The sequence below is a fragment of the Rhinopithecus roxellana genome, chromosome 20, assembly GCF_007565055.1.
Source record: "Rhinopithecus roxellana isolate Shanxi Qingling chromosome 20, ASM756505v1, whole genome shotgun sequence".
NCBI lineage: Eukaryota > Metazoa > Chordata > Mammalia > Primates > Cercopithecidae > Rhinopithecus > Rhinopithecus roxellana.
Genome location: NC_044568.1, coordinates 2,246,803 through 2,270,576, shown reverse-complemented (window position 1 = coordinate 2,270,576; position 23,774 = coordinate 2,246,803). Strand labels below are relative to the sequence as shown.

The 23,774-nt window shown below is 46.6% G+C and overlaps 1 protein-coding gene across 6 annotated transcripts in view; it reads right to left on the bottom strand.

Annotated features, from left to right (window-relative positions):
- The window catches only part of LCMT1 (leucine carboxyl methyltransferase 1), a 75,467-nt gene that overhangs the window by 19,629 nt on the left and 32,064 nt on the right, over positions 1-23,774 (bottom strand). For all 6 annotated transcript variants that reach the window (XR_004055451.1, XR_004055450.1, XM_030925232.1 and 3 more), the window contains 2 exons: positions 20,106-20,182; positions 8,452-8,513 (listed from right to left, as the gene is read on the bottom strand). Coding sequence is in view for 4 of the 6 variants with exons in the window: in XM_030925232.1 (XP_030781092.1) it covers positions 8,452-8,513; positions 20,106-20,182 (139 nt within the window). In the remaining 2 variants the exon portion in view is untranslated. The remainder of the gene's footprint in view (positions 1-8,451; positions 8,514-20,105; positions 20,183-23,774) is intronic.

Here is a 23,774-nt window from a genome sequence, read left to right as displayed (position 1 = left end):
CATCTTCCACTAGCGGAAACTGACATTTCTAGTGGCTGGACGCGGTGGCTCATGCCTGTAATCTCAACACTTTGGGAGGCCGAGGCGGGGAGATCACGAGGTCAGGAGATCAAGACCATCCTGGCCAACATGGTGAAACCCCATCCCTGCTAAAAATACACAAATTAGCTGGGTGTGGTGGTAGGCACCTGTTATCCCAGCTACTCATGAGGCTGAGGCAGGAGAATCGCTTGAACCTGGGAGGTGGAGGTTGCAGTGAGCCTAGATCGCACCACTTCACTGTAGCCTGGGTGACAGAGCAAGACTGTCTCAAAAAACAACCACCAAAAAAGACAGACCATACTTACTCAACTCTGAGAAAGTCAATTAACACTGATTTAAAACCTCTGTATTGCTACTAGCAGTTCTTTCTGTGATCAATACTACTTTAGAGGATTGATTTCTAAGAGGCTTAAGAGGGAAGAGAAGCCCTGAAAATGTAAGACCATAATATGGTTTAAAAACTTAAGAACCAATTTATACACAGCCAGAATGAAAAGACGGTTGTGAAAATCCTAACTACTCAGGCTTGGTCATTATTACATTAAAGCAGTGGTTCTCCAACACGGCAACTTTGCCACTAGGGAACATGTGGCAATGTCTGGAGACACCTTTTGGTTGTCACAACCACAGGGTGCTATTGGCATCCAGTGGGCAGAGGCCAGGGACGCTGGTAAACATCCTACAATGTACAGAACGGTCCTACACTACAGAATTACCCAACCCAAGTGTCAAGAGTGCCGAGGTTGTGAAACCCCGCATTAAAGTTACACACAAAAACCCAAAGGCCATTCGTTGATATCCAATTGTTAAAAATCCCTAAATAGTCCCAATTATTCTCTGATAGAGAAACTTAACATGCTGTGGCTTTTATCCAGAACATCGTATCCAAAATAAAAACTCGCTTTTGAGTGAATTTGCAGTTACATGGGCTTTGGTCTCAAACAGCCCTAATGTCAAATTTCATGTGAGCAAGCTGGGCACCATGGCTCACACCTGTAATTACAGCACTTTGGGAGGCTGAGGCGGGAAGACTGCTTGAGTCCAGGAGTTCAAGACCAGCCTGGGCAACACGGCGATACCCTACCTCTACAAAAAATACAAAAATTAGCCAGGTGTGGTGATGCATGCCTGTAGTCCCAGCTACTTGGGAGGCTGAAGCGGGAGAACTGATTGAGCCTGGGAGGTCGAGGCTGCAATGAGCTGTGATTGCATCACTGTACTCCAACCTGGGCAACAGAATGAAGCCCTGTCTCTAAAAAAAATTTCATGTGATTCTGGGAAAGTCACATAATCACTCAAGACTACCTTTCTTTTAATCATAAAACGTGAACAATGCCAGTCTTAGAAGCCTGTGGTTAGGAATCAAGGAAATGGTAAAGTGATGATACTGTGGTACCATGGGTGGAACGGGAAATTCACCAGGGCAGAGAGGAATATTTTAAATTTTTCAGGGGAACACAGAGATACTACTCAACATCCGTCAGGCATAAGTAAGCGACTAGCTCAAGGCCATCACAGTTTCAACATCAGATTGCTCTGTATCCTTGCAAAGCTAAGTGTTCGGATGTTGCTATGGTTAAAAAGCAAGTACCAGGCTGGCACACGGTGGCTCATGCCTGCCTGTAATCCCAGCACTTTGGAAGGCCGAGACAGGCAAATTGCTCAAGACCAGTTCGAGACCAGCCTGGCCAACACGATAAAACCCCACCTCTACTAAAAATACAAAACTAGTCAGGCATGGTGGCGCACACCTGTGATCCCAGCTACTTGAGAGGCTGAGGCACGAGAATTGCCTGAACCCAGGAGGCGGAGGTTGCAGTGAGCTGAGTGTGTACCACTGCACTCCAGCCTGGGTGACATGTCAGAGCAAGACTCCGTCTCAAAAAAAAAAGTAAGTATTGTGCCAATGTGAATGTGGAACAGGGGTGCTGTCTAATCTGATTCCAAGGTGAAGCTGTAAAGTGCCCCATGGGGCACACATCCTAGTAAGCAATTCTGGGTGCTTACGAATGAAGTAAAAATGGTATTTTTCTTTCACTGTATGTGTACTTTTTTTTCAAATGACTAATAAGTTGTTAGGACATAAATACTTCGGCTGTTTAAACCCAGCTAATTAAAAAGAATTGCTGAGTGTGTTTTTTGGCTCAGGGATACTATGAAAACATTACTGAGACAAATTACTGGGAAGCAAGAAAGGTGGGGACCCCCTGGCCTAGCCCAATGCTTGCTACACAGCAGAGGTCTTCTGTGAAGACAACCACAAGTGATTAAATCCAGGCAGGTGCTGGAATGAGCCCAGCTGAGAAGTTTCACCTGAATGAACCCAACCCAAAGAATTGTAAGCTAAATAGACGGCTGTTGTTTTAAGCCACAAGCTATGCAGCAGTTTGTTACAGTGCAGAAGCTAATGGATACAGGCTTTAATTATCTGCCTCGTTAAGCTCATATACTTTATCGTCCTAATCAGCTCTTTTTTTTTTTTTTTTTTGAGACAGGGTTGCACTGTGTCACCCAGGTTGCAGTGCGGTGGCATGATCATGGCTCATTACAGCCTCAACACCCCCCGCCCCCCGCCCCCGCCAGGCTGCCTCAGCTTCCTGTGTAGCTGGGACCACAGGCATGCACCACCATGCCTGGCTAATTTTTTTTATTTGTACAGATGTGGGGGGTGGGGGGAGGGAGGAGGGGAAGAAGGGGGTCTCCCTATGTTCCCTATGTTGCCCAGGCTGGTCTTGAACTCTTGGGTTCCAGGGATCCTCCTGCCGCTGCCTCCCAGAGTGATGGGATTATAGGTGTGAGCCACCAAGCCAGTCTTAATCACTTTTAAGAGGGGATTAGGTCATGAGGTGAAAAGGCATGAGAAAACTGAAGACTTACACAATGTAACACAGTAGTTAAACACATACACACACAAGTGCTGGTGTATCATATGACTAATAATCTCTTCCACCACCGCCAGGTGCATTTCAAAAGAGATGTGTTGGATCTGTAGTGAATCCCATCAATCCCATTCATAGTATCTTCTATGACAGACTATCACTGTTGTTAAGCATTGCAAAGTGATCTTTTAGGTTCACAGATTTTCCCAGGAGCCTTTAGTTGGAAAAAAAAAAAAAAGAAAAAAAGAAGAGGTAAAATGGAGATAGCCTGAGGCGGATTTCCGGACTGTACAGAGGGTTAGTTTGTCTGACTACCCATCTGATACTTATGACGCATTGAGCCAAGTCCTGGGAATAACTGATGAACAAGAAGACATGGTCCCTGCCCTCATGGGCTTATAATCCAGTGGGAAAGAGAGAGAACAAGGGCAAGCGGCTACAGAGAAGTTCAGGGTGTTGTGGGGCATGTGTAACAGGCTTCCGACTCCCTTTAGAATGGAGTCAAAATTCTCAACCAGCTTTATGATCTTTTCTCAATCTTGAAGCACATACCTCCTGCCACCCGAGCCCCAGCCACACTGGCCTTTCCAGCTCTTCCTTCAGTGTGTCCCGGCTGAGATCATCTGTTCCCTACCTAGGGCCTTCTCAGGGCCCAGCTGAAATCCTGTTCGCACTCTGAAATGCTTTCCACTTGCTGTTCTTTTCTCTTTCTGCCTACCTAATTTCACCAGAGTAGAAGTGAATTACAAAAACACAAACACATTGATCCATTCAAGCAGTCACGTGAGTATTCATTCAACACTGTCTGTGCGCTAGATACTGCTCTTGGTGCAGGGGTTACAGTGGTGAACAAGACAGAAGCAGTCCCTGTTCTCAGGAAGCTTACATAGTAGAAGAGGGAGAAAGTGAATCATTAAATAAATGAGTCATCAAGATGATATCACAGAGCAGTTAGTACCACAAGGAAACTGAAAGAGAAGAGTGTGAAATTAGGCAGCAGGGAGGGGGTCTGTCTTTAACCTAGTAGTCAGGGAGAGCCCCTCTGAGGAAATGGCAGTTGAGCTGATGAGAAGGAGCCCATCAAGCAAAGAGAGAGGAAATGAAAAGGACTGAGGGAAAGAACATGCTTGGCACAGTCAACAGCAAGGTATCTGTGTGGCTAGATCATAGTTACTGTGGTCAAAGGGAAAATCAGGAGCAGGTGCAGTGCTCACGCCTGTAATCCCAACATTGAGAGATCGAGGTGGGAGGATCATTTGACCCCAGGAGTTCGAGACCAACCTAAGCAACACAGCAAGCCCCTCGCCAAAAAATAAAAATAAAAATCAGCTGGGTGTGGCAGCACATAGCTGTAATCCCAGCTACTCGGGAGACTGAGGCAGGAGGATCACTTGAGCCCAGGAGTTCAAGGCTGCAGTAAGCTGTGACCGATCGCACCACTGTCCTCCAGCCTGAGCAAAAACAGTGAGACCTTGTCTCAAAAAGGAAGGAAGAAAGGCAGGAAGGAAGGCAGTAAGGAAGGCAGGCAGGCAGGCAGGCACGAAGGAGGGAAGGAAGGAGACAGAGAAAAAAAGGGAAGGAAGGAAAGAAGGAAGGAAGGAAGGAAGGAAGGAAGGAAGGAAGGAAGGAAGGAAGGAAGGGAGGGAGGGAGGGAGGGAGGGAGGGAGGGAGGGAGGGAGGGAGGGAGGGAGCGACCGAGGGAGGGAGGGAGGGAGGGAGGGAAGGAGGGAAGAAAATCAGGAGGCACATAGAGGCCTGATGAACAACATGGGTCCTGCCAGGTAGGGAGTTTTAAGCAAGGGGGTAACAGAACCGAATTTCCCTTTTTTACTCTTCTGAGAGAAAGGGTCTCACTCTGTCACCCAGGATGAAGTGCTGTGGTGCGATCATAGCTCTCTGCAGCCTCCAACTTCTGGGCTAAAGGTAACCTCCCACCTCAGCCTCCCAAGTAGCTAGAACTACAGGCATGCACCACCATGCCCAGCTAATTTTTTTAATGTTTTTGTCACAGGGTCTCACTAGGGGCCCTCAGCAATGCTCCTGCCTCAGCCTCCTGAAGCACTGGGATTACAGGTGTGAGACACCATACTCGGCCTTCCTTTTTAAAAAAAACACCTTCTGACTTTTCATTGTGTGTCCATTCGTACACTTTTGATTTTTTACCCTAAGCAGATTTTAGCTTAAAAAAATACATCATCAATTCTAAGATGCATCCTTTCACATTTTAACATTCCTGAAATCAGGATGCATCTAACAGTTGGTGATGTGTCAGCTTAAGTGTCAGCACTTTTCCTTTCTTACTGATAAATAATGGTGATTCTTACTGTCACAGCCTTGTAGGTTTGATAAAACAAGGTCATTTTTAAACAAATATTTTTGTTGGTTTTAAGATCACCTATCACTTTGCCCAAATTTTCATTCACATTTTTATTCAAATTCTCCTTTCCCAGCATGATGGCAAAATAAAAATCTATAAAGATCCAGAGTAAAAAATTTACCGACGAGACACAAAGTTAAAAGATAAGTAAAAGAACGAGAAAAAAGTTCAATAAAAAAAAGTTGACAACAGACCTTTATCAAAGAACACATCTATGTGTTATGAAGGGTTCCTATAAACTGAAAAGGAAAGAAACTACAAACTAACGGAAAAAGGAAATGAAAAACTTTACAAGAGGTCCCAACGTCCAATAAAACGAAGGGAAGATGCTCCATCTCACTAGCATTCAAAGTTACATAAATTTTTTAAAAATAATAGGGCATCAGCGGGGTGCAGTGGCTCACGCCTGCAATCCCAGGACTTTGGGAGGCCGAGGCAGGAAGATCACAAGGTTAGGAGTTCGAGACCAGCCTGACCAACATGCTGAAACCCGTCTCTGCTAAAAATATTAAAAAAATTAGCCGGGTGTGGTGGCGCTTCCCTGTAATCCCAGCTGCTCGGAAGGCTGAGGCAGGAGAATTGCTTGAACCTGGGAGGCAGAGGTTGCAGTGAGCCGAGCTCGAGCCATAGCACTCCAGCCTGGGTGACAGAGGGAGACTCCATCTCAAAAAAATAAATAAAATAAAATAATAAAATAAAATAAATAAAATAAAGATAAAAAATAAAATAAAATAATAAATAAAATAAAACAAAACAAAAGAAAATAAAAATAAATAAAATAAAATAAAATAATAGGGCATCATTTTGGCCTACCAGACTGGTAGAAATTTTTTCTTTTGGATAGACTCTCATCTCACTCTGTCACTCAGTCTGGAGTGCAGCAGCATGATCTCAGCTCACTGCAACCTCCGCCTCCCAGGTTCAAGCAATTCTCCTGCCTCAGCTTACCAAATGGCTGGGATTACAGGCGCCCGCCACCACACCCAGCTAATTTTTGTATTTTTAGTAGAGACGGGGTTTCACCATGTTGGCCAGGTTGGTTTTGAACTCCTGACTCAGGTGATCCACCTGCCTCGGCCTCCCAAAGTGCTGGGATTACAGGCGTGAGCCACCGCACCCAGCCAGACTGGTAGAAAACATTTTAAATCACAATACCCAGTGTTCGGGTGCTATGGTTTGAATGTGTCCCTCCAAAGTTCGTGTGTTAGAAACTTAATCCCCCATGCAACAGTGTTGAAAGGTAGGACCTTTAAGAGGTGATTCAGTCCCAATGAATGAATTGATACCACTATCTTGGGATTGGGAGTGGGTTCTGAGTTTGCACTCCTTCACCTCTCTCACACAGTCATGCTTTCTTGCCTTTCTACCTTCCTCTATGGGATGACACGGCAAGAAGGTCCTAGCCAGATGTGGACCCCTCAACCTCAAACTTCCCAGAACTGTACTAAGTCTCTGTTCTTTTTATAAAGTACCCAGCCCCAGGTATTGTTATAGAAGCACAAAATGAGCTAAACCAGAAAACTGGTACTGAGAAGTTGAGAAGAGGGGCTGTGGCTGTAAGTACCTGAAAATGTGGAAGCAGATTTGGAACTGGGTAATGGGTGGAGGTTGGAAGAATCTGGAGGAGCGGGCTAGAAAAACCCTAGACTCCTTGCCACCCCTGCCTCAGAGAACACTTTCCCTCCTCTCACGTCCCTACTTGTTGAAATAAAAGGACCTGGCTCATCTAGTCACCTGATGCCCATAGTGTTACCTGTGCTGATCACTGGTGAAGGCTGTCCTCTCTGCATGTTCTCTGATCTGAATTACTAATAAACCCCTTTAACTTCTCTCAGACAAAAACTGAAAATAATGGAAGATTGTGGTAGAGATTTACCCATAATTTGAAAGGCTCAGAAATGGGAAAACCATTGTTAAGACACAGTCATAATTAAAAGTTGAGGGGAAAAAACGGGGAAAACTGACTGCCAGGGCCAAGCAGGTAACAGAATTGAGTGAAGCAGGTCAAGTGTAAGATACCAGAGAGTGGTGGGGCAGAACTGGAAGACAGGCAACTCCTCTAACCGAGGCAGACACTATTTAATTGTTGCCTTGTGGAAATCATGGCCTAATGTTACCGCGTCTTCTGATTTTTTCCAAGGAAAGCTAGAAATCGAGATTTTTCATGAGAAGTTTATTTTTGAAATGTTGGCAACTAACTCAAGGTCTTTACAGAAAGACTGAAGATTAGAGACCTAAGGACATCTAAGAAGAGTCATACAGAAAGTCGTTGAAAATTCCTTCATGGTAACCCCAACACAAATGTAAATGTATCCGCAAAAGTCTACTGTAGACTAAAAATAAAATTCTAAGCCCCCCAGCCACCTGAACCAAGAGGATCCCAGAGTGACCTTGAAAACTGAGTTCTTGGCCACGTGGGGATAGGAAGTCAGATGCCTCCTTAAACCCCTTGCTTACTAACTGCCTGGAGGCGTTCTTCCCTAAGGGCTGAACAGCAACCACCCTTTCAGAAGACTCTACTGCTGCTATCATCCAATCCAGCTGCCTGACTGCTGCCCCTCTCTTTGGCCACTTCAAAACAGTCAACCAGCATTCCTTCCTGATAAGAGACCACAGAACAGGGAGTGGTTCTGGCTAGTCTCCGACAGATGCGGGTTTTTGTGTCCTCTGCCTCACCTTTTGATGTCAGAGGGCCAAAACCTCCACCCTTGGATCATGCTAACACTGCCATTTTTTTGTACATGGAACCTATGACAGGGTGTGAAGCTCAACTGCACATGCACACAGTTGTCCCTTCATAAATATTCATGACTCCTCCTATAGCTTATTAAATATGTATGTTCGCCCACCCGACTGAGCATAAATTCCTCCTCCTTTTGTCCCTCCTTCAAAGTATCTGTTGTTGGCTTCTGGCAGGAAGCTGTGCTTCCCAGCCTGAATGGCCTCCCTGCAGGCTGCAACCCTCTCTGAGAAAGCAAGCTCTCCTTTCCAAATTTATGAACCTCGTCACTCTTCAGTTGACAATACATTGTATAACAACACACACACACACACACACACACACACACATACCCAACACAAACCCCATCTTCAAAAAAGGGGTGTGAAGCAAAAATACTGATAGAGTCAATTTTGCATTAGCTTGATACTTGCCCATCTGAAGTGTGTCCTCTGAATGCAGTTCTAGAATGGGGCTGGATAGGGGAGGCTTGCATCTATGGGAAGACGGGAAAGAGGAGAAAGATGAGTTTATTTGCTCTTCAATTTACTCATGAGCTCATTTATTGCACAAATGCAGACACTCACTAGCAAAATGGCAAATATATATTTGCTATTGTTCAAAGCAGGGGCCCCTCTAACAAGGGCTTCAGTTTAATCACTTTTGACCCTACACACATACAGTAAAACTTCAGTGGACACAGGTCTCAGGTGACATTGGCTAAGCATTACACTTGGCATCTGATGTCCAAATCACAAACTGATCATGAAGTATTTAGACTTAGAAATAGCTAAAGATAGCCTAACAAGAATTTTTCAAACATTCCAATGATTTTTGGGCCATCTGTAGTTTGCTGCCTATTCTCAATCAAATTTTAAAAGTTATCTGTTATTTGTCACAGGTAGCCAGAAGAATTGACTCTTACACAAACTTAAAGTTCAGTAACATTTATGTGGTAACTCCCCCAATGCAGAATAGGCAAAAAATCAGAAATCAGATATGCATCAATATCCCAACAACCATAACCAAACACCAACGCACTTTCTGTCCCAGGAAACCATCTCTGGACTTAACCAAGAGCCAGTTACTCTTATTCCACTCAGAGTTTTAACCAGCCAGTACTTTGCAGTTCCCAGAGCATCAGAATTGCCATTTATCACTTAAAAAGCATATTTAATATAAAATTAAATATATTAAATATAAAAGAAAAGAAAAGGTAAAATCAGGAGGCACATAGATTCCTGATCCATTATTTTCATGGATCCAGAAAAAAATAAAGCCTGAAAGTTATTTCCAATTTGTAAGGATCAGACTTTTCTAAAGGATGGCTGAAACACTTAACGTTTACTCACATTTTTTTCAATATAAGAATTATGGTTTTATTTAAATGACTAAGTTAAAAGGGAGGATGGTGAGGGACTGTAGTTAAAACTATTAAGATGCAGGCCGGGCACAGTGGCTCACGCCTGTAATCCCAGCACTTTGGGAGGCCCAGGCGGGCAGATCACCTGAGGTCGGGAGTTCAAGACCAGCCCAACCAAAATGGAAAAATTCCATCTCTACTAAAAATACAAAATTAGCCAGGCATGGTGGCACATGTCTGTAATCCCAGCTACTAGGGAGGCTGAGGCAGGAGAATCGCATGAACCCAGGAGGTGGAGGTTGCAGTGAGCCGAGATTGCACTCCAGCCTGGGCAACAAGAGTAAAACTCTGTCTCAAAAAAAAAAAAAAAAAGCCAACTATTAAGATTCCTTGATCTTAAGCTTGAAGTCACAGTTTGAATCTCAGCTCCACCCTTTCCTAGATAGAAGACTTTGGGCAAATTAACTTCTTTAAGCCTCAGTTTCCTTATCTGCAAAAAGGGGATAACAGCAGCACTTAATTCATGAGTGTCTTGTGAGGACTGAATGAAACAATCCAAATGAAGCACTTAACATGGTACTAGGTTATGAAAGCTCTCAGCACACACTAGTAAACCTGTCATCTGCAACTCCGTAAACTCCCTGATACTGGACTCAGAATGGCGCCCATAACATCTCCTATATAATAACTAACTTCAGTCTTCCGTTAATTCAGTCACTTACACAAAAAAAAACACTTATTGCACATCTATTCTGGGACAGGTAACTTACTTTTTTTTTTTTTTTGAGACAGAGTCTTGCTCTGTCACCCAGGCTAGACTGCAGTGGTGTGATCATAACTCACTGCAGCCTCGACCTCCTGGGCTCAAGTGATCCTTCTATTTCAGCCTCCCAAGTAAGTGAGACTACAGATGCACCTACCATGCCTGGCTAGTTTTTGTATATTTAGTAGAGACGAGGTTTCGCCATGTTGTCCGGGCTGGTCTCAAACTCCTGGGCTCAAGCAACCCACCAGCCTTGGTCTTCCAAAGTGCTGGGATTACAGGCATGAGCCACTGTGCCCAGCCAAGGCCAGGTAACTTTCTACATGCCCTTGGAATAAAGTAGTAAACAAAAGACACACACATTCAGATTATGAAAATATGGGGTCACTTTTTAAATGTTCCAGGAAACTACATTAATGGATGGAGAGTCATAATGAAAAAGAACAGGAATGGGACACGGCTCCTTCTTCATGTTTAACCAGACCTGTTTAAAGAATCCCAGGAACTAGCCTTAGGAAATCTAAACGTCAAACCAAGGCGGCAGAGTGTCTCGTTCCAGGAAGGAACACTGAACAACTGATTTACAGCAGAGGTGTCCAATCTTTTGGCTTCCCTGGGCCACACTGGAAGAACTGTCTTGGGCCACAAATACACGAACACTAACAATAGCTGACGAGCTTTAAAAAAAAATAAGTCACAAAAGAATCTCATAATGTTTTAAGAAAAGTTACGAAATTGTGTTGGGCTACATTCAAAGCAGTCCTGGGCCGCATGTCACATGCCCGCATGTCACCCGCCGACAGGCCTGGGGTTGAACAAGCTTGATTACAGCCTTGTTGCCTCTGTTCAGCCTACCAGGTGGTCCATTAACCAAGATAACCATCAGCCACTAGATACGCTGACCCACATCCCCTATCCCTCACATGCTTTGCCCAGCCCAGCCTACATGCCCTCTCCTGATGTCAGTTACCAGGCTTCGCTAATAAAATGTCTCTCCCGGCTCTTCCAGGGAGCCAGTCGCTGAGCCCTCGAGCCTCTGCCCTCTCCCTGTGCGCTCAAGCACAAGCCCCCAACTAAAAGCCTTGTCTGGGAAATCTGCTTGGTGCCATAACAGATTATCCGGTGAGCCAGGCAGGAGCACAAGGAGCAACTACCCTCCCCGCAGGGGAGGCTTATGAGCCAGTGGGCCGGAGGGAGGCCCCATTGATTCAGCACTGCCACCACGACTGGTGAGTTTTCTTCTGGTCTCTGAGAGACTCCTCGCCACCCCCGCCCCAGACAACGCTTTCCCTTCCCTCGCATCCCCTATTTGTTGTCTTTTTCCTTCTTCCTTTGTGCTTTCCTTCCTTTAACTTCATTGGCTCAACCTGAATAGACACCCGTGCAGGACGCACTGACGCGGCTGGCAGGAACTATCAGGCACCCTGGCTTCGGCCTCCGTCATCTTCAAGTCTTTCAGTGCTTTCCCTCCCTCTGCCACACCTGGTGGGAACGGAAGCCTGTGAGCTCTTCTCTGTCTGTACAGTGTTCGAGCCTACAGACTCTGGGTGTGGCCTTTGTGTGGGGAGAATTGACAGCACATGGGGCTGGAGTTTGCCTAGCTCATGCCCTGATCTGTTTTTCTTTTAGTGTGTTTCATTCAACATCTTATTGACTATCATTTGGTTACTACCAAATGCAGGACACTGGTCAGCAGAACCCGGATCTCATGTAAGGCTGAAGAAAAAAAAGAAACTATCCAAGCTAGCACTCCGTTTTGGGGAGAATTTCTCTTCACTGGCCACACCTGCCCTCTCGTGTGACCCGTATTGTTGTGCTGTGCGGGGCTGGGAGCCAACTCTCTTGTCATCGCCTGACACCTGTGCTTGCACCCTGCCCCTGGCCCTTTACTAAGACAAGCAGACACAGGGGCTACAGTCATGGGCAATGCCCCAGGCATCTTCCAAGACTCACGTCTGGGATGTATCATTTCTAAATGGAAGGAATCCAAATCAGACGGCTTAAAGAAAAAGAAACTCCAGCCTGGGAAACACAGGAAAACTCCACCTCTACAAAAAACAGGAAAAAGGAGCCAGGTGTGGGGGTGCCTGCCTGTGGTCCCAGGTACTCGGAAGGCTAAGGCAAGGATCCCTTAAGCCCAAGAGGTTGAGGCTGCGGTGAGCTGTGGTCGCACCATAGCACTCCAGCCTGGGCAATGGAGTGAGACCCTGTCTCAAAAAAAATAAATTTAATTAAAAAAAAGAAAAAGAAACTGATTTTCCTCTGTAATACAACCTGCCCTAGTACGCATTAGATCAAGAAAAATGGCCATGGGTGGAAGTGGATCTCCTAGTTTTAACACTATCTTACAGCCAGATCTATTCTGTGAATGGACAGAGAAATGGGGAGAGATACCTCGATATAAGCTTTTAGGAAGTTATGCTAGGACCCAAAGCTACTGGATTCTTGTCAGGTGTGTGTGGCCCCTATTTCCAGGTTCCTCCTGAAGGAACTTAAGGAAGTGGACCTCCACAGCCTCAGGCCCCCGGAATTCCCTCCCCATCCTAAGCAGGCCTCCTGGGGAGGGGACCCCTGTGCTGTCCCCAATAGTGCTCTAATCGGACTCCAAACAGGCACCCTCTTTTGCTTCCCCACTGGCCCAGGGCTGTTTTCCCCTCAGAGAAATGGATGGAAACAGGGGAGTGACAAGGGTGCACGTTCCTTTTTTGGTGGTGGATCTAGGTCTATGTAAAGAACACTTCGGTAGATTTTTAGAGGATCCTGGTAAGTTTAGAGATGAATTTGTTAGACTAAATTTTGCCTTTTCGTTGATGTGGCGGGATGTTACGGTCACTTTGCAGTATTGATGAAAAGCAACACATATTTGAAAAGGCTAACGAATATGCCAATATCTAGGTAGTCACTAAACACCAATATGCAGTCCTCCGTGTAGGGGGAGATGCGGTCCCAGGCAGTCTCCATGCGAGTGAGACTATGGAGAAAACCTAGATAAAGCTAGAATAAGCCACTTTGTCACCTGCCTGACTGAAGGAAGAAGGAAATGTATAGTCAAACCCGTACACTATGACAGGGTCAAGAAAAGTACCCAGAGAAAGGAGGAGATCCCAGTAGTCTTCCTCAATAGAATCCCTGAAGCGCTTGAGAAATGCACCCATGCAGACCTGGGGGCAGCAGAGGGGAGGCATCGCGTGCCGTGCATTTTATCCTTCAGCCAGCTCTGGACATTAGAAGGAAATTACAGAAAATTTGGAGGCCAGACCCCAGACCGTGCTGTTGACCTTGGCAGAGGAGACTTTTAAGGTCTTCAATAATAGGCAGGACAGAGATGGCAGATGAGAAGAGGAGACTGACCAAAACAGTACAGTTTCTGGCTGCCCTAATTCATCCACCACCTGAGGGTGACCCTAGGAGGCCCAGGAGACCAACCAATCGAAGACAGCCAACGCTGGATGGAGCCAATGTGCATATTGCAGGACAGAAGGTCACTGGAAGAGAGGCTGCCCTGACCTCCCTAAAACAAGACAGCCGGCAGGCAACCCTGGCCAGTCCCCACTCCTCACCAAGCTTTCAGATGAGATTGATAGACATCACCTGACAGCACCCTGGCTCTGACTGCAGTACACTCCATCATCATCACACCACGGAGCCTCAGGTCACCCTCGATGTGGCAGGTAGGAAAACTGAGTTCCTTGTGGACAGCAGAGTCGCCTGCTCTGTCCTGACCCAGCCTATTTGACCCCTCTCCAATTGCAATTGCAGGGTAATGGGAATAGACAGGTGTCCTAAGGTAAGAAAATTTACTTTCCCTCTTGCTTGTGAGGCCATGTCTAGGCTTATTTCTCCTCATTTCTGTATGCGCCCCAGAATGTCCTACTCCATTTCTGGGTAGAGACTTATTAAGCAAAATGGGAGCCACTATCTCCCTGGAAGAGGACAGACTGCAGGTAGAGGCAGAGCCAGAACAGGGAATCCACCTGCTAGCACTCTTAAATGGAAAGGAACTTGAGAGCCAAAACATACCCAAAGAAAGCAACGATCATGTCACCCCTTCCCTATGGGACACTTCAGTCCTAGGACAGGCTAATAAAGTTTCCCCAGCAAAGACAGACCTGAAGCCTGGGATGGGCTACCCATGGAAGAAATCGTACCTCCTAAAACCTGTGGCACTGAACAGGGTTCAGCCATTACTCCACAAATTCCTATAGCAAGGGCTAAACCCTGCCAATCCCCAGGCAACACCTCGGTCCTCCCTGTTAAAAAGCCTAATGGAGAATATCAGTTTGTGTAGGACTTGAAGCGGGGTAATGAGGCAGTCATTCCCATTCACCCCACATTGGTACCAAGCTTGTCTGTGCTCAGATACCTGGAGATGCTCAGTTTTTCACTCTACTACACTTCAAGGATGCTTTCTTTTGTGTAGCCCTCTCCACCCAGAATCCCTGTATCTTTTTGCTTTGAATGGAGAAATCCCTGATACCCAGAAGGTCACACAGTACACATGGACTGTGCTTCCCCAGGGCTTCCGGGAAGGCCCTCACCTTGTTGGGACTGCAGAGAGCTAAGCCTACAGAATGGGACTTTATTACAATACGTGGATGACTTGTTCATTGTCAGACAGACATGGCAGGATTCAGATTTTAATATCATTAAAACCTTGAATTTCCTGGCTGAGCGGTGATACAAGGTCAGCCCCATCCAAGGCCCAGATTTATTTACAGAAGTTCTAATATCTGGGGTTCATTCTGACTCTAGGAGCCCAAACACTAGCTGTGGACAGGAAAAAGCAATCACTTCATTGCTGGTCCCACAAAAAGGCAGCCCCAGGGTTTCTCGAGAATTGTGGGCTTCTATTGTATTTGGATTCTAAATTATGGCCTGACAGCTAAAGCCCCACGTGAGACTCTAAAAGGGGAAGAAAGAGAGCTCTTGGACTGGGAGAAGAAATGTCAACAATCTTTTGAACCCCTAAAAACTGAGCTGGGTCAAGCCCTCGGCCTTGGACACCCCAACTGAAAAAAACCACTTACCTTGTATGTTTGTGAGAGACTAGGAACAGCTTTGGGAGTCTTAACTCAAAGGTTAGGACCTGTTCAGAAGTCAGTGGCTCATTTTTCAAAACAGATAAATCCAGTTGCACAGAAGTGGCCTGGCTGCTGGAGGACAGTGGCAGCCACTGCCCTGCTATTTAGTGAAGCATCTAAGCTGACACGGGGACAATATACAGAAGCTATGACTCCCCACCAGGTTCAGACTGGGTTAGAAGTCAAGGGACACCAAGCTCTCTTATTAGACACCCTGGATATTACTTTCAGGGTATGTCAGACTTTGAACATGGCAACCTCACTCCCAACCACAGATGATGAGGACTCACAGCATCAATGCACAGAGCCCACAGAACGCACTCCAGCAGGCCTGGCTTGTGAGATAAGCCTCTTGAGAATGCAAAGACTGAATGATAGCCTGATGGCAGTAGCTTTGTAGAGGGAGACCCAAAAAGCAGGACATGCAGTAGTAAGCCCGAAGGAGACTACAGACACTAAAGCCCTTCCTCCCCAAAACGGCACAAAAAGTGGCACTAGAGAGAGGCCTTAACAGAGCCTCACAACTGGGAGAAAGGGAGGGAGTAAATTTATACACCAACTCAAAGTATACGTTTCTCCTGCTGCGTGCCCATGCAGCCATATGGAAGGAAAAGAGAATGTTAATAGTTAAAAATTCCCCAGACAAATGTAAGGATCCAATCCAACTTCTCCTGGAAGTGGCACAACTTCCCTGCCAGGTGGCAGTCATTCACTGCAAAGGCCACCAGAGGGACTGGTCTCTCATCAGCCAAGGAAACAGGGCCACAAAACAGGCAGCCTGGTTATAGGAACCCAGCAATTTGTTGGCCTTAATGACAGACCCTACCAACCTTCCTAATCACCTACAACACTCACAACAAGAGCAAGAGGAAGCTAAGGGGCAGGGGGACCAGGAAAACAGTGCTGGATGGTTCACAGATGGTGACAAATTTTATTCCGGGAACTGACCACAGGAAACTTATTAAGTATCTCCATGATGCCACTCATTAAGGGAGAGATATTTTATGGAATTCTGTCCATAAAATATTCACCAGAAAGACACTGAGAAAAACTGTAAAACAAGTAACCTTTGCCAGTGAATTGTGTGCCTGGAATAATCCCCAAACCCATCCAATTTCCCCCTCTTGACTTAATCTGGTTCAACACAGGGGAACTTATCTGGGAGAAGACTAGCAGGTAGTTTTAACCCAAATGCCTCCAAATCTAGGGTACAAATATCTCCTGGTGTTTGTGGATACTTTTACTGGATGGGTCAAGACTTTCCCTACACATACAGAAAAAGCAGTAGAAGTCTACAAATCTTCACTAAAGGAAGTAATTCCTCAATTTGGACTCTCCAAGTCCCCTCAGAGTGGTAACAGGCTCTCCTTCATGGCTAAGATTATTCAGAGCCTCTCCACAACCCTAGGAATAGACAATGAACTGGCACCCCAACCATCAGGGAAAGTTAAAATGAACCATACACTTGAGACGACTCTAGCCAAACTCTGTCAGGAGCCGTGCGAGCCCTGGGTTAAGATGCTCCCAGTCTTCTTAGGGTCCACAGGGCCCCTTTGTGCAGACTAAGACTTAGTTCTTCTAAGATGATCTACCAGAGGTTTTTCCCCACCACTGACCTCCTGTTAGGTGAAGAATTACATAAAGAATTACCGTATCAATTTAAGACAGATTCAAAAAGCGATTTCAGAGTACAGAAACAAAATCCTGCCAGTCCCCACTAAGGATGGGAAAACCCCTTTACAAATTAATCCAGGGAACCAAGCCCTTCTAAAGACTCAAAGGGCAGGCTCCCCGGAGAATCACCCCTTGCCTAAATGGGAGGGCCCTTACTGGGTGACCCTGACCACTCCAACCGCAGCCAAGTCACAAGAAATCACTAGCTGGGTACACCTCTCCCAATCAGAAATGCTTTCTCCTAAATGTTTCCAGACTCGCCCAGAAGGCCCATCTTACTCCTGAAAACCTGTGGAAGACCTCAAATTCAGGAGAGCCAATTCATCATCGGAGAAGTAATGTGGTTAAAGATCTTGAGTCCAGTACTTTTCCTCATATTACTAATTGTTTTCCTATTATTCTGTTGCTTTGCTCAGCCTCCTCCCTCAGGTAAAGACTTCGTTTGTCCCTGCTGGGTATAAAGATGCTACTCTTTTTTTTTTTTTTTTTTTTTTTTTTTTTTGAGACGGAGTCTCGCTGTGTCGCCCAGGCTGGAGTGCAGTGGCGCGATCTCGGCTCACTGCAAGCTCCGCTTCCCAGGTTCACGCCATTCTCCCGCCTCAGCCTCCGAGTAGCTGGGACTACAGGCGCCCGCCACTACGCCCGGCTAGTTTTTTGTATTTTTAGTAGAGACGGGGTTTCACCATGTTAGCCAGGATGGTCTCGATCTCCTGACCTCGTGATCCACCCGCCTCGGCCTCCCAAAGTGCTGGGATTACAGGCTTGAGCCACCGCGCCCGGCCAAAGATGCTACTCTTTACTGTGTTCCTACTCCTCCCCATCAGGGCACAGGGTAGGCTGGACCCACTAAGATGGGAAATGATCTCTCTTGACAACCTTTCCAGCATTATAGCTTCAGGTCATAATTTATCCAACTGCTGGCTGTGCTACCATCATCCCCAGGCTCAGACGGGCTGCCTCTTGCATTCCCTAAAAGCTCAACTACCAACTTCACAAAGGAGGTATGGAAACCTAAAATAACCTCTGTACCTCTTATTGTGGAACTAAGTGTCTCCCTTTCTTTGAATGTATAAACCTCACTGGGCTGCTAAATGCTTTGGTCACCAAAAAGGGTGGAAAAAAGAGAAGCTAGACCGCCTACTTTGGAATCCCACCAGGTTTTCTCTTAGCAGTAAAGAAAAACCCTAATCAAACTTGGGTTCAGGAAGGCTATCTTTTCCCCCCTGCCAAAACAGTCATACGTCTCGCCAAAGCTTAGCTACTCACCTGAACTCCTCTTGCCTTGTGTAAGTTTGTGCACCCATGGAGTATTCTGTTCCTTTGTGGACACCCAGACTGCCATCTGACCAACAGCTACCCCTCAGCCAATTTCACCTCTCCGTTACTTGCACTAGCGTGCCCTTGTGTGGATAATGGACAACGCAACGAGGAATGCACGTTAGGTACTTTAAGTCCCAGTGGAGTAACAGTTCATAATATCACACATGTGAAATCTAAAAGGGCAATAGGGCTAATTTTGGTGGGAGTTGGAATAGCCCCTTGGGGTGGCTCTGCCCCTTAGCAGCCCCTTGGGATGGCTTTGCATACTGTGAGGCGGCTTTGAGAAACTTTCAAACCCTTGAAACACTGGCAACTAGTAGAGGCAGAGCCATAAAAGGATGTCAAGCCTCCCTGCACTCCCTAGCCAGTGCTGTCTTAGACAACAGATTTGCCCTGGACTATCTTCTCGCTGCACAAGGGCAGGTATGCGCAGTAATAAACCACATCTATTGTTCTTACATTAACAGTCCAGGATTGGTTAAACTGCAAGTTCAAAAGATTTACCAAAACTAGGCACAATGGCTCATGCCTGTAATCCCAGCACTTTGGCAGGCCAAGGTGGGTGGATTGTTTGAGCCTAGGAATTCGAGACCAGCCTGGGCAACATGGCAAAACCCCATCTCTACAAACTTGCAAAAAAAGAAAAAAAAATTAGGTAGTCTTGGTGGCATGTGCCTTTATTCCCAGCTACTCTGGAGGCTGAGGTGGGAGGATCACCTGAGTCCATAAGGTTGAGGCTGCAGTGAGCCATGGTGGCACCACTGCACTCCTATCTGGATGACAGAGTGAGACCCTGTCTCCAAAACAAAATAAAAGTAAAGATTTACCAAGAGGCTACCTGGCTACATAATCTCAGTAACTCTACTGCTCAAACCATCTGGGGCTCCATCAGTGCATACCTACAAAGTATGACATGGTTTTTACCTTTCTTTGGACCCTAAGTGGTCATTTAATTGCTATTACTTTTGGGGTATTCTGTTTTTAACCTTTTGGTAAAGTTTGTGTCTTTCAGGTTTCAATCGCTCCAAGTCAAGCTAATGATGGCCCAAGGATTCCAACCCATACCATCCCAGGAGCACCCCAGTCCCCACAGGTCTTTAGGACAGTCAATGAGAGATGTCGCCAAAGTGAGGCAAGGACGACATCCCTGTTCAGCAGGAAGTAGCTTCAGAAGATGAGATCCTTAAGAATAGGGGGTGAAATCTCTCAGGGGAACTAAAGATAGAACAGAAATGGAATGGGGTTGCTTCTTCATAATATTTAACCATGCCTTCTACTTAAAGTTCCAGGAACTGGCCTTAGGAAATCTAAATATGAAACCAAGGTTATGGAGTGTCCCACCTCAGGAAGGAACACTGAACAACTGATTGACAGTCTTCGTCCCGCCAGCCAGACCACCAAGTGGCCCATTAATCAAGATAACCAACGCAACCAGATACGCTGACCTGCATCCCCTACCCCTCACGTGCTTTGCCCGGCCCAGCCTGCATACCTTACTCATGATGTCAATTCCCATGCTTCGCTAATAAAAACATCCCTGCAAGCCTCTTCAGGGAGCCAACAAGACAGTCCTTGAGCCTCTGCTGTCTCCCTAGTGCTTGAGTACAAGCCCCAAAAACAAAAACCTTGTCTGGGAAATCTGGTTGGCCTCGTGTTAATTACATGGGGAGCCATAGAGCCTGTGATCTGTAATAAGGAAATGTATATTGCATTTTGCAGACTGTACAACATGCTGGAATGAGTGCCAGGGCAAAAGAAAGTTGGTGGGGGGCAGTGAACGGAAGGCAACACCCTAAAGTGAAGTCTCTGGCATTCAGATCTGCCATCTCTTGAGAGCTAGATCTGAATTCTAGCTGGCTCTTGTTCTTCTGGCCACACCACACTTACTTGATACTGTGCAGCTTTCTTGTGACGATCATTGGAAAGTCAACCTCAAAATATTTACTTGGGAGAAGATCTTCATCCTGGGGAAAAACACACAATAATTTTTACTTCTTTACTCTTTTTTTTTTTTTTTTTTTGAGAAGGAGTCTCACTCTGTCACCCAGGCTGGAGTGCAGTGGCCAGATCTCAGCTCACTGCAAACTCCACCTCCCGGGTTTACGCCATTCTCCTGCCTCAGACCTCCCGAGTAGCTGGGACTACAGGCGCCCGCCACCTCGCCCGGCTAGTTTTTTGTATTTTTTTAGTAGAGACGGGGTTTCACCGTGTCAGCCAGGATGGTCTCGATCTCCTGACCTCGTGATCCGCCCGCCTCGGCCTCCCAAAGTGCTGGGATTACAGGCTTGAGCCACCGCGCCCGGCCTACTTCTTTACTCTTACATGTGCTGATCATCTTCCACATATCAAGCACTAGGCACCTAAGAGCAATACAGTGTTTAAGGATTTTAAATCAGGTGACTGATATGGGCAGACATGTTTTTCAAATTACTCATGAATAGATTTGAGGGAAGCAAGCACAGATGAAGGTAAAAGTCAGGACGCCAGAGGAGTCAGCCGGATAAGAAGGTAAGGTCCAGGAAGGAGCCTGAGCTAGGAGGTGGCAGCTGGGATGGTGGGGAGAGCTCAGAGGCGCTTTGGAAGTAGAATATACTCCGTATTTTCAAAAGGCAGCTTGAGGCCAGATGCAGTGGCTCACGACTGTAATCTCAACACTTCAGAAGGCTGAGGGAGAAGGATCGCTTGAGGCCAGGAGTTTGAGGCCAGCCTGGGCAACACAGCGAGACCCTGTCCATACAAAAGAATTAAAAAGTTTAAACGATGTAACAACAACAAAAAAGTCAGCTTGAGCTCTATTAGGAGGGTCAGGAAATCAACGTAGTAGGTTTTGACGAGCATTAATTTTTGGATGAAATAGGTTAAAACAGCTAGTATCAAAAGCATCACATATATTAAGGGTATTATTTTCTGATACATTTTTTTTTCTTTTTTTGAGATGGAGTCTCGCTCTGTCACCCAGGCTGGAGTGCAATGACACAATCTCAGCTCACTGCAACCTCCACCTAGTGGGTTCAAGTGATTCTCCTGCCTCAGCCTCCAGAGTAGCTGGGATTACAGGTGCCCAGCCTCTGATACATTTTTCTCTGTGACAGTGAAGTATGGTAGATTAAAGAACAGGCACTCTTGGAGCTGGAGGGGCTCAAACACCAGCTCCACCACTTATACGCTGTAAGGTCTTGGGAAAGTCAGTAAACTCACTGGGCCAGGATTTACTTGTTTGAAAAGTGAAGAAGCTGGGCACCGTGGCTCACGCCTGTAATCCCAGCACTTTGGGAGGCTGAGGCAAGCGGATCACAACGTCAAGAAATCGAGACCATCCTGGCCAACATGATGCGGGTGAAACCCCATCTCTACTAAAAATACAGGAAGTAGCTACTGGGGAGGCTGAGGCAGGAGAATCACTTGAACCCGGGAGGCGGAGGTTGCAGTGAGCTGAGATTGTGCTACTGCACTCCAGCCTGGGTGACAGAGCGAGACTCCATCTCAAAGATAAAAAAAAAGAAAAGTAAAGAAAATGCTAACACTTCATGGGGTTGTGAGGATTAATGAAGCGATACATGTGGGGCTCACAGGAAAGGGCCTGACCTTAGTAAAATTATCACACAGGGATCCAAAGAGCCGATGAGCTATAACAATAAAGGAAGGTATATTGTGTTTTCAATACTGTACAACATGCTGGAAAGAAGGTCCCAGGGCAAGAAGGAAAGTGGGGCGGGGATCAAAGGAAAGCAGCACCCTAAAATGAGGTCTCTAGCATTCAAATCAACAGTGTGTGTGCCTTTATTATTACAGACACAGGTACAGAGATGGGGGCCCTGGCTCGGGATGTAACATTTCTTCTTGTGGCCTGCAGTCAAACAAATATGAAAGACACACATACTCACACAACCACAGACACACACACACACACACGCACACACAGCCCTGGGTCACCTGGCTTGCTTGGTAGCTACACCCTCCCTACCCAGTCACGCGCACATCATCCTATCATCCTAGTGTTCTCTCCGTGCCCTCCTCGCCATCCAGCCACCCAGTACCTCAGCCCTGCTGATGCCTCTGGAATCCCTCCACTCCTCCTGAGCTCTATCACCTCCAACCCAGACTGTCCCAGCGCCGCCTCTGGTGTCTCAAAGCTGCACGCTGCTGTGCACTACACTAGCCACTGCAGGTGGCCTTCAGCAGCTCTGCACAGTGCTAAAACTCAGCAAGAAACAAGGCATTCCACGGCCTGGCCCACCTGCCCAGCCTCTCCCCCCTCCCCATCACCACTTATCCCAGAAATACAGAACTACTTTTTTAAAACAAAGATGACTGCTGACATCCAGAACCTGGTGATGACTTCGCTGGTAGAGGACGGGATAGAGGAAAAGGAAAGGCAGGGCGACACCTTGTTTCTGACTGGAGCAACTGGGCAGGTAAGAGAACCATTCATGGAGACAGTAACAGGAGACGGAGCACAAGTATGGAGGGATAGATGAATCCCAGGGGTAAGTGGGGGATAGCAGACCTCCTGTGGACAGCATGATGGGGGCAGAAACCACCTGCAACCATATCCTAGTAGATAAGTAACCCTTAAAAGCAAACATCAGGGCTGAAAGATACAGTACCCTCCCACATACAGACCAATCCTCTGCTGGAATCCCAGAGGACCCAACCTGGGCTTTATCTTTTTTTTTTTTCTTTTTGAGACGGAGTCTTGCTCTATCACCCAGGCTGGAGTGCAGTGGCGCGATCTTGGCTCACTGCAAGCTCCGCCACCCGGGTTCCCACCATTCTCCTGCCTCAGCCTCCCAAGTAGCTGGGACTACAGGCGCCTGTCACCTCGCCCGGCTAATTTTTTTGTATTTTTAGTAGAGACGGGGTTTCACCATGTTAGCCAGGATGGTCTCAATCTCCTGACCTCGTGATGCACCTGCCTCCGCCTCCCAAAGTGCTGGGATTACAGGCCTGAGCCACCGCGCCCAGCCGGCTTCATCTTTTTTTAAAAAAAAAAAGGAGGGCCAAGTACAGTGGCTCACATCTGTAATCCCAGCACTTTGGGAGGCCGAGGCAGGAGGACTGCTTGAGTCCAGGAGTTCAAGACCAGCCTGGGCAACACAGCAAGACCCTATCTCTACCAAAAATACAAATTAGCCAGGCATGGTGGCTTGCACCTGTAGTCCCCAGCTACTCGGAAGGCTGAGTTAGGAAGTTCGCTTGAGCCTGGGAGGAGGAGGCTGCGGTGGGCTGAGATTGCATCACTACACTCCAGCCTGGGAGACAGCACCAGATCCTGTCACAAAAGCCATCCCAGGAGACCTGGACTCCTGAATCCGAGCTGATCACACTTAGAGGTACAGTCCATACTTGCCGGGTAGGGTTATGCAGAAGCTATTTCAAGATACTTGAGGGGGGCCAAGTGCGGTGGCTCATGTCCGTAATCCCAGCACTTTGGGAGGCCGAGACGGGTGGATCACCTGAGGTCAGGAGTTCGAACCAGCCTGGCCAACAGAGTGAAACCCCATCTCTACTAAAAATACAAAATATTAGCCCATCTCTACTAAAAATACAAAATAT